A 16,742-nucleotide genomic window follows, 5' to 3' on the forward strand; every position below is an offset into this window, starting at 1 on the left:
AAATAACTGAAAGAATTAAAATCTAACTTCAAACTTTAAAATTCTTGCACATAATTAATTTAAGCATCCGACACTAATAATGTAATCTTCAAGTAACACTTATCTTCTTATAATAGAAAACATACTGCTCAACAAATACAAGAGGCGTAATAATTAGCTAGATAATCATTACATTGTTCAATAGTATAATTTTTATTCTGCAAAGACTCTTTTTATAATTAAGCTAATATTAATTATAAATTTCTGTAACCAAATATAAATTCAATGTGTCATTTATTCTGTTTTCTTCTCAAAAAAAATTGCAACTCGTAGATTGATAGAAAAGTTTTTTTTTTCTTTAAAAAAAAAAATATTTGAAGGGGCATTTACGAGCCATTTCATTCCTTTAACAAAAAAAAAGAAATGTGAATACCCTTTCATAGCTTCAAATCGAGTATTCAGTAATCTGAATTGGCACACGTATCTCTTCTACCTTCCTTTCGGGTCAGAGATTCCTCTAAGAAAGACGTCCTCCCCCAAAATAAATACATTGTTTTTACTGTTCTTTTTTAATCTACAACAACGCCGTGCATAAAACTAGCGCATTTATCTTTTTATCACATTTTATATCACAGCGGTTTTTCCCTTAGATATATGCGAATCATTTTTTTCCGATTTCTCCCCCCACCCACTCCGCGTTTCCTCCTTCTTTTTTTTTTTTTTTTATCCTCCGGGAGTGAGAAGGGGAAGAGGATCGAGATTTCATCTCCTTTCATCCTCAGGAGTTTGATTCGCCTATCTCCCTAACTAATCCTTGGTTGAGTCTCTCTCTCCTTGGTTTGGAAATCCTGGGTAGGGCCGGGCCTGGGTCGGGTGAGCTGCTGGAGCCGACTGATGAGGTCGCCAGCGAGGCGCGTCAAGTGCTATTCGCCTTCTACATCAGTCTGGGCATCAATCACGCGCTCATGACAGTGACACCGAATCTCTGCGGATACGTATCACACTTCCGCAGGTGGGCTCTTCCGGTTTTTCCCGATCTTTTTCCTCCTGGCTCCGGGAACTATTTTTTCTCGCATTAATCATGGTCATGCATATGTCGTACGGGGGCCTCATCACCCACTCACCGCTCCAGATTACCCCAAAATGCCACTACTAAAGCACTGATTCTCAATCGCGAATATGTTAAGCTACGAATATTTCTTTTTTACCCTCCCCCTTCTTATTTACTTGCACTTTTTTTTTTTTATTTGAGCTTCGACACTTATATGCAAAATGTATGGAAATCCATCCCTGCTTTGGTGGGAATGCATACCTAGAATGTGTTGTTTATTAACCTTTTTGCCGTTAAAATAAAAGATACATTTTCTTTCATTTAGGATTGTTTTTTGAAATTCTTTCGTCGAGGAAAATAGAAACAGCCCAAATTTAAGTGCCTTGAATTCGAAGCCAAGCTTTAATCATAAATTATATATACTATTTTGTTTTAATGAATTGTATGAACTTTAGAACGAAAAAATAAATTAAATAAGTAAAAATTATTGCACTGTATCAAAAATTGCCAATTTAACTAGATTTTTCAACCTAAGTGAAAATTATTTAAATCAAGGAGTAGTCCTCCATTTTTGCATTTTTACAAATCCTGTCAATACAACATTGAAGTTACTTTTCAAATGTTAAAAAATGAGATCAAAACGCTTTTCATTTTCACAAAACTGTGAAGTTTGGCGAAATTTTCTGAATTAGCATGGTGGCTACTGCAGACAAAATTCAACCTAGCAGTCATAAATAAATGTTACAAACTCCTAAAAGTTAAGAGAACTGAACCATATCCATCAAATAGCACTATTTTATATTACAACAAAGTCTTCGATACTACCATAACTAGTTTATGTATAGCCATTTGAAAGTTTTGGTACTTACTAAAAAGTAATAAAAATTATTCATAGATATTAGTTTTGTTAGCATATAAATTATAGTCATACATGTAGTAACATAATTTTATAATGTAATCACTATCTTTTTGATTGATTACAATTCATTTTATTTTTAAGTGTTAATACACGGATAGAAATTTTGAGCATTGTTGAACCATAATATCCTTAAAATTTGCTGCAAATAATATAATTCAACTTACTTATCTTGATTACACGATATTGTTCAACTTACTTAATTTAACATCTTATTAAGGTTACAGTGAATTTGCACCACATTATGGTATCGAAATTATTGTTCAATGTTTTTCTAATAGTGTTTCAACTGTGGAATCTATAAAAGAAAAAAAAAGTATTGCAAGTTATGTTCTTCTTTTTTTAGTAACGTTTTAAAAATACCTTTGTAAAAATACCTTTATTAATTGATAACAAAAAGTAAATTAGCCAATATCTTTAAAATTAAATTCATGTGATATCAGAAGATTTTTATCAAGAACTTTTTCATTTTATATTGCTTAAATATTGTCGTTACCTTAGCAACTTGACAGCTACAAAACCCAAAAATCCTGCAAGGGTAATGTTAAAATCTTCTCATATAAGAAAGCCTTAATAAACTTACTTCTTTTTAGTGTCTTGATACTTTTTTTTTTAATTTTTGTAAAAACCAGGTAAAAACCAGTGTAACCCTGTAAGATCAAACCGATGACAAAAGAATTTTAACCTATGATACAGCGATCACTGTATTCTCAAATAAATAATGATCCGACGTTGAAACAATATAATAGCGACACCTTGAATCATAAAAATAAGGCGAAACAACCTTAATAAGCTGTTAAATAATGTTGTTAATAATGTTGAATATTGTAATGTGTTATAAATGTTTCCCCACCAGGGGTACTGTAATATCGAGTATAAAAAATATTGATAATAAGTTAAAGAGATTCAATATTGATAACCCAGCACTATATTACGTTTTCAATAAATTTGAACAATATTGTAGTGTAAAAAGCCCTAAAATTTCTCACAGCGTACCGATCACATGCTTATTAATGCGAATGATACGAATGACCAATCACATGCTTATTAATATTATTAATATTAATACGAATGATAAGTTAACAAATTAACCAGCCATAGTTCATATTGTTTTGATAGAAAAAATTCATTCAGTTTTTTTATATAAATTTAAATTTTTCTTTTTTTAAATTTTTTTATTTTAATGCATGCCACTTTACTGTTCATTGAATGCCACCTTATTTACTATATTTTACTTTATTTTTCCCTTTATGTCTCGTTATTATTCATTTATGTCACTTTAATCCCTTTATGTCACTTTATTATTTACTTTATATTGCTTTATATCACTTTATTATTCAATTTATGTCACTTTATTATCTATAAACTTCATTATTTACTTTTATGATTTATCTAAATTTCATGAAATAATTGTTGATTTTTTTTTTTTTTTTTTTCGTTTTTGTTTATTGCAACACTAAGGATCAGTGCAAAGTTAGGTTTGGTTTCGAAAAAAAAAAAAAATTACCTTTTCGGGTTTTAACATTAAACTCCTATCATATCTATTGATGTATTTCATTGCGGAAAAATTTTTTCTCTTTAAAATTTGTTTCATTTTAGTTGAAATTAGTTCAACGTTATTTTTTTCGTCAAATAATATATTATTTCTTACTTCGATTTCGAATTAACGAAGTATTGAAAAGTTACTTTAGTAATGAAAAGTTACTACGCCTATTCGTTTCAAATTAAAAACCTTTAAACTGATAATTTTACTATACGATTTAATGAATATTTTCGCTTCATATATATATTTATTTATGAATAATTAGTGTAATAACTAATTCCATAAAATGTATGGAATTTCCTTTCTTAATTACAGTGTTTAAATAAAAGATTCCTAAACGTTGTGAATTATTTAGTTAAATTTTAACTTTTTTTACCTCAATATCATTACACCTGTCATTTTATTTTAATTTAAACTTTTTAGTGTTATTTACATGTGTTAAATAATAAATTCATTATAATTAAATTCAAAATTATGTAGAGTAGTTTTTATTTATAAAATCATTCCTAGAAACATTCAATATCTCTGTTTACTTTGTACTTTTATAAATAACGAATTAAAATTCAACTTTATTTGACCCATATCAAAAGAACAAATATAAATTTCTTAAATATTCTCTTTTGTTGTGTATTAATATTGAATGTCACTAAATTATATGTTTTTTAATGGCAGCGATTTAAATATTTAGAATTATTTATTAATTTTATTTATTCAGAATTGTAAAAGAGAGAGTTTTCAAATTGAAATTTTATACCCTAAAAATGATTTTAATTTTTATTTTAATCTGAAAAAGTCTATGTTTAGTTAATATAATTAACAAATCGAAAGCATTTTTTTCTTCTTATTCTTAGAAATAATGAATTTAAACTCAACCTCACTTGACAAAAATCAGATGAGAGCAAATATAAATGTCTAAAACACTTACTTTAGTCACATATTAATATTGAATATTACAGAAATATGTTTTTTTTAATGTAATGGTTTAAATATTAAATTATTTGTTAGTATTATTTATTCATGATTTTAAAATAGTTTCCAAATTGTGATTTGATCTGTAAAAAACATTTATGAACAAATACATAATTTTTTAATCTAAAAAGTCGAGTTAACAGATTTTTTTTTTTTTTTTTTTTTTTTTACAAATAATGAATTTTAACTCAAATTTAGTTGACAGATATTAAATGTGCAGATATAGATTATATAATTAAATACTTAAGTCTCACATTAATATTGAATGTCACAAAAATATATTTTTCTGAGTTACTGGCATCAACTTTTATAGAATTGTATAATTGGTTTAATTGTTTATTATTTTTATTTATTCAGGATTTTAAATTGGAATCCGACATCCTGGAAAAACTATTTAGCAAAATTATATTAAAAAAAAATTTATTTGAAAAAAAAAATCTATGTCGAGTTAATATAATGAACTGAAAAAAAAAGGATCTCTTTAAATAAAATCAGAATGTGAAACTAATGAAAATCTGATAATTTTGGTACAGCAAAAAATGATGGTTAACATTGGATTCATTCACCTTTTACATCTTAAACTACTTATTGAAACAATTTTTTCTACTTATTCCTCCTAATCATGCGCGACGACTTTTTCTTTCTTATCTTTTTTTTTCTTCTTTTTTTTAATTTTGACTAATTTCATCTGTCAGTTAGCAAACTATACTTTCAGGGTTCAAACTAAACAAGTGAAGAATCTTTAAGGATTTTTTCCTTCCTTTACTTTCGAGGAGATTAAATCTAATTAATGGTAGTCTTAAATTGTATTTTTTTACCCCCCCCCCCTAATTCTATCGCCTTCGATATCCTCTTTGGAAATAGTTCTAACATGCCTCTAAATGAAATAAGCGCGTATGCTCCGTTTCGATCATTTAAATCGATTTCGGGTAGTAATTAAAGCTTTGCAGGCGGGTAACACTTTTTGCCCGAATCCCCTGGTCTAGTGAGGATTTTGGCAATGGGGCGTTATTTCGATAATTACTTACTTTGGCGACCTTGTCATGCGTATAGCGAAGATCAATAATACCTCGATGATGGAACCTCAAGCTAGATTGCCTATTGAGCTGGCCTGGCTTAAGCCACCCCTTTTAATGGTTCTTTCTTGATCACTTTTTTATTCATCATAGCCTATACAGGACTTTAGCAAATTTTGTTTCTTACCTCTGGGTCACACTGCTAGGAGCTTATTTTATTTATTTTATCTCTTACTCCATTTATTGACCACCTGTGCATCAAACTAAACACACGCATACATCCACACACACATATGCGTATATACTACATATATATATATATATATATATATATATATATATATATATATATATATATATATATATATATATATATATATATATATATATATATATATATGTGTATTTATGTATTTATTTATTTATTTATAACACAATAAAGAGACAAAAAGAATAAAAGGAAAGAAGGATTAACCGAAGAAAATTAAGAGAAATAATAGTAAGTTTTATTTACTGCTCATAAGCATAGAACCCATAAAATAAGTTAAAGATACTAAGAAAACAGAGGGAAAATATAATTTTAAAGAGAAAAAGGAAGATATTAATGAATAAAATGTTTTCGAAAATATTTAAGAGCATCATCTTTTAAAAATTTTTAAAAACAATTAAAATCGTCGGAAAACAAAATAAGGAAGAGAAAGATATAATCTCTTTGTCACACAATTATATCCGCAGACCGCAGAAAAGGAAAAGAGTGTATATATATATATATATATATATATATATATATATATATATATATATATATATATATATATATATATATATATATGTAAGTAAGAGATGCTTCTAAAAACTAGGGCGTATTGAATATATTAGATGGTTTTGAATGTCAGGTAATTCTGAATTAATCTTTTTTATCGTTATCTATTTAAAACAACAATGACAATGTACTGACCGAAAACTCTTGTAAGTCATTTTATATATAACATTTAATAATTTTTTTCAAATTCTGTATCTATGATTTTATAAACAAGAAAGCATCGTCCGAGGTGCACGCCAGCAAATCGACAAGTACTCAATAAAAAAATATATTTAAAGACTCAAATGGAATGATAGCTAAATTGATTAAAACACAGTAGTTCTCCAAAGCCATGCACTGAGAAAACAGCTGGCCTCGCTGTATAAACTTAGTAATGGAAACTTGTGAAATTAAATTTTTACTTTTTAGTGTTCTATTTTTCATGAGTTTATTGTAAAGCACCGTAAACTTGTAAAGTATCTGTCCAAAACTAAAGGAAAAGTTTAATGTTTCCCTTGAAGAAAAAATGGGTCATACGAGTATAAAAGTCGCAATATATTGTTAAGTATAAATACCTCTTTTCTGGTTACATCATATTAAGTTGCAAATTATCCCCCTCCCCCACTTCTTTTATTTACATTTTAATATAAAAGTATCTAAATAATTATTTGCTTTATTCATGTGCATTGGCATAAAAAATTTTATTTCAAAGTTCACATATTTCTATTCAATTATCTGTAAATAAAACTAAACAATCGCTTAATTAAATTGAAAAGATCGCAATGTAAAGTTAAATGTAAATGTTATCTGAAGGTTTATTATTATTTATAAATAGCGGTTTCATATTACTACTTCAAACCATTGAAGGGGAGAATATTGGTTGTTGCATATCAGATTTGCCAGTTCCACATTACAAAAATGAAAATCGAATTATTACTCATGACAATTTACTCTAAGACATATTCCCTAAGTATTTCAAAGCTATTTACCATTTTTTTTTAATAAAAAAATTTGAAAATCACTGAATATACCCCATTTCAGAAATGTTAAAATAAAACGTTTTTTTAATCTTCGATTTTTTTATTATTTTTATTTATTATTTACTTTAATTATTTATTGCCATGAAACTCAATGAAATAATCCATAAACTCTATTTTTTACAAATAAGGTGTTTAAAAAATTTTTTTAGCTTTGAAACTCTTTTAAATAACCTGTAAATCCTGTTTTTGACGCGTTTAATTAAAATGTTTCAATTATTAAAGCTCTGAAATGACCCTTAAATCTATTTTTCACAATAGGACGTTTTAAACTTCTTTTTTAGTTTTGAAACTCACTCCACGTTAGCCCTATTTTTGACTTGTTAAAGTAAGGCTTGTCTGTTAAAATAAACTAGACCTTTCAATTTTTTCAAAGCTTTGAAACTTATTAAAAATAACCTATTAACCTTATTTTTGACAATTTTAAATAAGACGTTTTAGTGATTATTTAAGAATTCCTTCATGTAGATTTAGCACCTTATGATACACAGCTTCCTATTAACCGGATTTAACTAGTAAAACACTAAACTATTGGAGAAATTCTGACTCAGTTGCAAGCAAATATGGTGAATGAAATATTGATAATAAAATTCTAAGCAACTCCTAAATGAGAAATCTTAAGTTGTTTAATTTTTATTTTTATTTGGTTCATTTCTTCAATTACTAATCATCAAAAGAACCATCTAACTTTAACTGTGGGAGATTCCCTGTATTAAAACTGAAATCAATTTACAATTCGCAAAAAACTACTTTTGAATAAAAGGTTTAAAATTTGAGCTTTAAAAGCAAGTAAAGATTAACGCAATAAGCATATAGTTTAAGAAAAACTAAAAATACGTTTGTTTTGAAGAAAGCTTGTTGTTTAATAGTCTCGCTATGTGAAATTGTGGGGGGGAAAAACACGAAAAAACTCTTTATTTAGCTAAACTTTGTTCTACCAATCGATTTATTTTTATTGAAAGCGTTTTAATAAATAAAGATGGATAATAAAAGCAAAAGATTTCATAAATTCCTACCGTTCTTTTTCCTGTCTTAGTCAAGTACGGAATGTTTATCGTAACTTTGACACGGGACAAAACTCTATTAATCACCCAGTTACGGATATAGGCTTAAGCTCTGCGCTTTCTAAAATAGCTTCATTAAAATGCTTTATGGCCCTAAGTAATAATAATTAATCAAAAAGTATTATGAATATGATTTATAGACGTCATTCTATCAGTTCCAATGACATATGTGGCATTATGTCGCGGTGATAGATCAGTTTTAAATACTCGTGCAAAAATATTGAGTTACAAGATAGGTTATTAATTTTATTTCTACTATCATGTGAAGCCTTATGTTTAATATCACGATATAATTTTATAACTAAACATACATCGCTCTATAAAATTTTTAAGAAATTTATCCGTCACTCTTTTAATTATTTTTTTGGAATCGAAAAAATCTTGAATCTAAAACATGAAGGGAAAAAAATCTGAAGTAATACTAATTAATTAAAATGTATTATGAATATTATCAGTTCCAATGAGAATGTGCACAGTCATAGATCAGTTTTAAATACTGGTGCAAAAATGTTGAGTTACACGTTTTATAACTAAACATTAATTTCTCAATATAATTAAACGAAAAAAAAATACTTTATCCATTTTTGTTATCCTTTATTTGGAATAGAATAAAACTCTGTATTTAAAACACGGAGAAAAAAAATCTGTAGTAATAATAATTAATCAGAAACTATTATGAATATAATCAGTTCCAATGATGTATGTGACAAAGTGTCAAGGTGATAGATCAGTTTTAAATATTCCTGCAAAAATATTGAGTAACAAGATAGATTATCAATTTTATTTTTATTATCATGTGAAGTCTAATGATTTAATATTTAAGGAAAAACTTGGTACATAAGTACATTTTGTATGTTAATTAGCAATGGCCAAGGCCCTCTTTGGGATGCTGTACCAATGATGATAATGATAACCGGCCAGCAAAGAATCAGGTTTCAAGTTTCAAAAATGAAAAAGCTCATTTTAAAAATCTTTTCCCCTAAAAATTTAGATTTATATATATTGCTTTAGATTTTTTTTCCGAGGAATTTATTTTTTTAAGTTTTGGTTTGCAAAAACTAGAAGAGAAAAAAGATAAAACATCTAATTTTTATCCATAAAAGCATGTAATATTTTTTGAGATGAAGATAAAACACTAAACATTAGTGTTAATCAGTTCTTGCGCTTTGTTAAGTAGTGAGAAGAGTAGTGATTTTATTTTTATCTGAGTCTTTAGGGTTAAATTCTATCATGGCCTCAGAAGTCTACTAAATTCTCAATTTATATGTTAAAAAAAAATTACCATCTGTAAAACACTAATTCGATCTTTTCTGGTTTATGGAAGGGAATGCTGGGCAATAACTAAATTACATGAAAATAAATTATTGACCTTTGAGCTGGAAATCTTAAGAAAAATATTCGGTGTAGTTCATGATAATAATAGCAAGTGATCCTTGTTTAACTTACCAAAAGTACAAGCAACAAATTTACCAACAAAATTGCTAGCAAATTTACCAAAAGTACAAGCAAACTGATATCGGGTTAGAGTTCCTTTGCTGTCAGGCTAATCATGGGAAGTTTTCATGGTTTTCCTCTCTATGTAAGACAAATGCCGGTTAGGGCCATCAAAAAGTCCTCCATGAAGGCAAATTTCTCCCAATAATTGATCCAAGAGTTCCCTTGTCTTCTGAATTGGGTTCAAAATTATAAAGCTACGGAATTGGACATTGGTAGTCGTAAACTCAAAATTGGGTCGGCTGCTCAAATAAAATAAAATAAAGCAACCTGACATTGTTAAAGTCATAAAATGCGATAGACTACGATGGCCCGGCCATCCATTCTGATCTAATAATACACAGTGAAAAAGCTCTCGTTTACTAATCTCATACTACAGAAAGCAAAGAGGCCACCAATTTGGTGACTAGTCCGATCTAATAATACAAATGCAGCAAAAAAGCTCATATTTACTAATCCCATGGGAAGCAGAAAGCAAAGAAAGCCACCAATTTGGTGACCTTCTTCGCTTTCTAGTCCGATCTAATAATACAAACCCAGCAAAAAAGCTCATATTTACTAATCCCATGGGAAACAGAAAGCGAAAAAGCTACCAATTTGGTGACTATAGTCCGATCTAATAATACAAACCCAGTTAAAAAGCTCACATTTGCTAATCCCGAGGGAAACAGAAAGCAAAGAAAGCCACCAATTTGGTGACTAGTCCGATCTAATAATACAAACCCAGTAAAAAAGCTCACATTTACTAATCCCATGGGAAACAATAAGCGAAGAAGGCCCCAATTAGATGACTTGACTCGGTGCAGAACAACTTAAATATTATAAATAAGGGAAACGGGAATCGTCCTGCTGCTGCCAGATTCGATGGGGCCAGATTCGATGCCAAAAATTTGATGGGGGAGGGAGTCAAAGCACATTTATAACCATGGTTTAAATAACCAAGTTTAATTTAAAACAATTTTATAAGTAAAGCTGATTTGGTAAAATTATTTACTGAGTTTCTAAAGAGGCTTCTAAAATATTAATGTGATCCCCATTAATTATTTTATTTTCCATTTTCATAAAAAAATTCTTTCATTACCTCCTCCCCTGTGAGTTTGACTTTTAAAAATTTTTTATAATACATGTATTACTGAAGAGAAAATTCGTGAAAGATTTTCATTACATTGAGAAATAATTAATGAAGAATTGAAATTTTAATAAAAAAAATTTTTTTTTTGCATATTTTTTTAATTTTCTGAGGTCATTTCTTATAGCGGCGAGACAGGTACTCGTCAGTCCTTGAGGGGGGGGGGGTGAACAACCCTTATACAAATAAATCTTAATCTAAAATACATCCGAGTCTTAAATAAGATACCATTTTTCTGTTCCTAACTTGCTTCTTCAACATTCCCACTCTTATCTTGTCATATTATCTCTGTTTAAGGAGATTTGATTGCATGAGTTGATGAAAGAGAATTTTATTCTTATTATAGCAAAAAATATTCTTTTCAATTTTTTACGATAGTTCGATATTATTTAGATTTTTTCTTTTAATTTACTTAAACATTACTTTGGAATTTTGACTTTAATGATTAATGTCTAAAAATGAACTCTTTAAAATTTATCTCGATTAATTTACGTCTCCCTCTCAATGCGAAACATGATTTGGTTTGTTTCTTACAAGATCTTCTTGAAAAGTTTTCTCTAGACCTGCTGCTGCCATCTGTTATCGTCATGGAGAATTTGAATTTTATTTATATCCTTTTTTTCTTTTTCTTTTTTTTCCCTATCTCAAGAATTTAAATCAATACTGAAATCCCCCAGGTTCCCCATAAACCTCTTGCAAAGTAGGATTAATTAAGGAAAAGTAACTTTTATAAAAATAAATTTATTAATTTTCATTATTGATTATTTACAATTATTCTTTATTTTCTGAAACAATTAAATTTAATAGAACAAAAAGTTGTATGTTTTAAATCAAATAATGTACATAACACTTTAAAAAGTATTTTTGAAACTTTGAGGAAATTGCACTTTATTTTATTCAATTCATTCATTTTTTAGAAGAGAGCTATATTAACATTCTCATTAACTTTTGTTTAATTAAATATATTGCTATTGTTTAATTGCACAAAATTTACCAACATTTATGCTTAGTTTATATTTTTCAATTCATTTTTCATAAGTGTCTGTATTAGGAAAAATTAACTATTTCATAGATATTATTGACCTTTTGAACGGAATTCAATTTTGTTTACTTTCATTTGAACTAAAATTGCTTTTACCTATTTAAGTACTTTTAAATTACTTTATGTTAAAACAACCATATTAAGTGCAATTAATTCTTTTGACTTTAAAAATATTGCTTGTTCAGAGTTAAATGATTAGTATCGAAATATGAGTCTATTCATTCTGTAAACAATCTAGATGTCATCCATGAAATATAAAAAGAATTGATTTGCCAATTTTCAAAAGTCTTCGCTAACTGCAAATGTTAACAATTTTTTATGACAATTTTTTTCCCATAGAAAACTATTTTTCGGTAGTTTGTTTCAGGCTTATATTATTTGGACCCAATTCTAATTGGTAATGCTAATTGGTCTCTATTGGTTATTGGTTAGAAAAATTCATTTTAGCGTAATTTTGAGGATCGAGTTAAATATATATAAATTTTTTCTTTCCAGTGAAAAAAATCATTCGCCAATACTTTCACCAAAACAAATTTTTATTCGCTAAATTTACGATTTTATCGCATTTGGCGAGGTGGCGAATGCTTAGCGCATGTCATGCATTATCAAATTTCTCATCTCGAGATTGAGGCTTAGACTGCATAAATTAAAATATTGTTCAAAGGGGTTTAACTATTCTGATGCGTCATTATTTAATTATTGACTGCAGAAAACCCCAATCTATATTCGATCAATCGGAAAGAAACGATACCACTTAGAAGTCTCAGTTGAACTTTGTAGCTCGTAACATTATTTTCCCTTAACATTTTATTAACTTATATGGTAAAGCTACAAGTGTAACAGTTCAGAAATTTAATATCACATTTCTTATTATGTTATTAAACAATTGTTTTGGGTTATATCTTATTCACTTAATCATAAATACTCAATATTACGATTTAGGGAGCAGGTCGCATGAATTAGACAGCCAACGTCCTAAATCGTACCACTTGCAGATCTTGCGAAAACAATTATTTTTCCGTACTCAATACGCAAATATTATTACCAAACAAGCATTATAAATAACTAAATGACTGTATTTTATTTTAAAAGTACTTCAAATGTAACTGTCAGTGATTTGTGACTGATAAAAATTTAAATGTGAAAAGTGGTACGATTTAGTACTTATAATGCAAATTTTTTTAATTTCAAATTTTATGAAGGAAAATGTCGGATTGTTCAACCTCATATATATTTTCTTCTTCTTTTACAATATAAAGTATTATCGTTCATAAATAGAAAATTTCACCTTTCTTTTCGTTTAAACTATTCGAGCGTTTTGTTCAAAACTTGAGTTTTCTCATGTTAAATCACATTATTAAAATATAAATTTTACGCCTTAAACTTTAATTTTTTTTACCCATCGTTACTAAAATAAAAATGAAAAAATAGTTTATGAATTAAAAAAAATTTTTTTGCACGTAATTATTTCTTGATGAACGAGTCTTATAGTTTTTTTTTTCGTAAATAATTCCGAACCTATGATTACTTTAAGGCAAAAAGTAAAATAAGCATTATTGAGTTCATAATTTAAATAGCTCTCTTGACTAAAATATTCGAACCATATTTTCTAGATTTCCAGCAATATATTTTGAGGATTACAAATCCAAATCCTTCGAGGAAAAAAAAAAGAAAGGTAGGAAGAATGACGAAGTACTTTTTTGAGTTTTTGTAGAGTTTTTTTTTAACTGAAAATGACCCTCTATGCGGGATTAAAAACTATGAAAACCTTCCACTGTTAGCTTGATTGTAACGGGACTTTAACCCGCTACCAATGGAGCAATTTTAAGCCCCCTGTTTAGTCAATGTACGCAATTCGAACCTGAGTGGCCTGTGTCACAAGCGAAAGTCTTTAAATTACCCCAGCCTTTTCAATTTCATTAAATAATCATTTAGGATTAAATTCCCTAAAATATAATAATTTTACAAATCTTATTAAATTAACAAACTCTTATTTTTGAAAGTAGTTGATGGCTATTTTTCTTAACATTATTTTACCTAGCTCTTAACATTATTGAAAAGATAGCCTAAAGTTCAAAGAATTAAAAAAAAAAAGATCTTTTATTTTAACAATAATCGCTTCTATATCCATTCTATATCCATTAAATATTTTTTCCCCTTCCTCCATTAAATCTTAAATCATGTGATTTCTTAGCTGCTTCTAAATAGTTCTTATGACTGGAGATTTAGGTTTTTGCAGCGACGACGGACCAAAATCTAAGCAAAGCACCATCATTTAAAATGCCGTCAGGAACAAAAATAGGAGAGCCTTATCGGCAAAAGTGGTGTTTATCCTTCGGAAAAGGTAGGCCTTCGGAAAAAACTTTTTTTTGTTTGAATAGAGAAAGGGACAGGTATAGGCAAGGGGGGGGTGATGGTATCTGTGCGTCAGCAGCTCTTTCCCTTAGGACAACATCTATTATTCTTTCATAGATTAGCTCGGCACTTTTTGAATTTTTGTGTTTTAATTAAAGCGAGGAGATGAGAAGGAGTGAACGAGATAAAGCGACTTATTCCGCACAAAACCCACCCCCACACATGAAGAAAAGGGAATGAATAGCGGTAGTTCAAAGACAACGATGACGAAAGGATCTGGCGCTATTTGTCCCTTCTCTTTAATTCCCCTGTTAATTACTCCTGATCCTCGCAGGTTTGTAATTACAGAGTAACAGGGGGATGGGAAGGGACTATCCAAAAGGAGACGTGGTGCTAAAATGCAAATCTCCATTATCCTCTAATTAGTTCTATCGGTAGCTTCCCAGAAATCCCCGGCCGGGGATCCTCTTTTCTCTTACTTCTGTCTTCCCCGTACCGTGGGGGTGCAGCTGTTGCTTGCTGACATTTTCTCTGTAGGCAAAATCATATCTCCTAGGCAACCGTGAAAACAATGAAACCGTGTTTGCTTATCCCTTATAAGTTAATACTCTCCAATTAACCTAGTCCGTTGATATTCAACTCTTTCTATCTTCGACGAGGTTTTACCTGGGCTTAAACACCCCCTACAGAACACCCCCTCACTTTAACGTGCCAAGCAATAAAATCCTAACTATCTAAGAAAGGAGCGATGGGAAAGTGTGGTATGTTCTTCGAAGTGGGGGTTATTTGCAAAAGGATGAACTCTACACAAACAACGTTAAGTAGAAAAACCTTTTGGAGTGAATTTTAAAATTGGGATAGACTCAACGAAGCAATACCATGAGCTTAAATCTGCTATACTTTGTCTTTCAATACAAAAACCTTTTGGGGGGAGGCGCTAAATCAATAGATCAGAGTGGTGTTATTTATCAAAGTACCGTTTCCTGCTGCTTTATTGCACACAAACACGCTTTGTGAATAAGACAAATATCTCATTAAATGATTGCTTCCATAGAAGAAAAATCTTTTCATTTTTACAACATCTCCCCTCAATCAACAAACATAATTTAGAAATTTCCCACGATTTTATAACACTATCAAAGAGCATGGTGCTTAATGGAAATCGTCAATGAAAACATTTTTCTAGCAAATCATTTAAAATTCTCTTTCTCGGCCCCTATGAGTTACCGTTTTCTTACGTTTAATTTGTGCACTTACAAATGTTTGAAGATTTGTTTGCGTCTTTTTTCTTCCAGCAGAATAAAATTATAGTCTTACATGCAAGAATTGCTTTATAATTTAATGGAATCCATTTAAAATTCGAACTTTCGATCGACTATGGATGAAAGGACTCCATTGGCTTTATAAAGCTGAATTTTTTTTAGAATATTTTAGTTTCAGGTAGGAGGATGTGAGATACTGACTTATTTGTAATAAGAAATTATAAGTCAGTTATTAGTCTTGCGTTGATTTCTATTAAGTCTGAACCTTTTTTCTTCATCATAAGTCGCTGTAGCAAAAGATGAAGAGAATGGCTTAAAAACCAACTTCATTCATTTTTTTCTTCTTGAAGAAACTCATACAGGTTTTTTTTTCATCACTTCTGAAACCACCGTGGGCAACTTCTGTTAAAATTCAGTTCCTATTCTTCGGAATAAGAGCCGAATTGCCTGAGAAATGTTTTCCTGATTTATCTAGTTCAAAATACCATCCAGCTTTTGTAAAAGTTCTAAAAATAAATTGGGCTGGTTTTACAGATCTATAATTTGGTGATTGGTATGATCTAGTTTAGCAGGATTAAAAAAGTTAAGATCAATAAATGAATTTTATGTCGCATTGATTTTTGTTTGTAGAATGCATAATGTATTTTTGATATTTTTAAATTGCATTGAAAACTAATTGTAATACAAAAACAAAGCAAATAATACTTAACAAAATATTTATTTAATTGCAGGTGAAAGACCATATAAATGCCATTTACCAGAATGTGGTCGAGCGTTCATACAGTTATCTAATTTACAACAACATTTAAGGAATCATGACAGTCAAATGGAACGTGCCAAAAATAGGCCTTTTCATTGTAACATCTGTGGGAAGGGCTTTGCTTCAGAAAGTAGTCTTCGAACGCATAGGTCGAAGGTAAGAAATATTAAAGCTAGTCTCTGTTTTTTATATTATTTTTTTAGTCTTAAATTTAGCCCATTTCACAAACTAAACTACTTTTCTACGATTTAACTCAATAAATATTTGATAAATAAAGGAATAACTTATAAACTAATTTTCTGGAGCCAGTTAGCCATTAACTA

The 16,742-nt window shown here is 29.1% G+C and overlaps 1 protein-coding gene across 5 annotated transcripts in view; it reads left to right on the forward strand.

Moving 5' to 3' along the window:
• The window catches only part of LOC107449700 (uncharacterized), a 567,179-nt gene that overhangs the window by 530,801 nt on the left and 19,636 nt on the right, over positions 1-16,742 (forward strand). For all 5 annotated transcript variants that reach the window (XM_071187674.2, XM_071187671.2, XM_043043922.3 and 2 more), the window contains one exon: positions 16,391-16,575. In XM_071187674.2, coding sequence (XP_071043775.1) covers positions 16,391-16,575 — 185 coding nt within the window. The remainder of the gene's footprint in view (positions 1-16,390; positions 16,576-16,742) is intronic.

Source organism: Parasteatoda tepidariorum, chromosome 11 (assembly GCF_982258835.1).
Source record: "Parasteatoda tepidariorum strain Cologne lab strain chromosome 11, Ptep-v5.0, whole genome shotgun sequence".
NCBI classification, from domain to species: domain Eukaryota; kingdom Metazoa; phylum Arthropoda; class Arachnida; order Araneae; family Theridiidae; genus Parasteatoda; species Parasteatoda tepidariorum.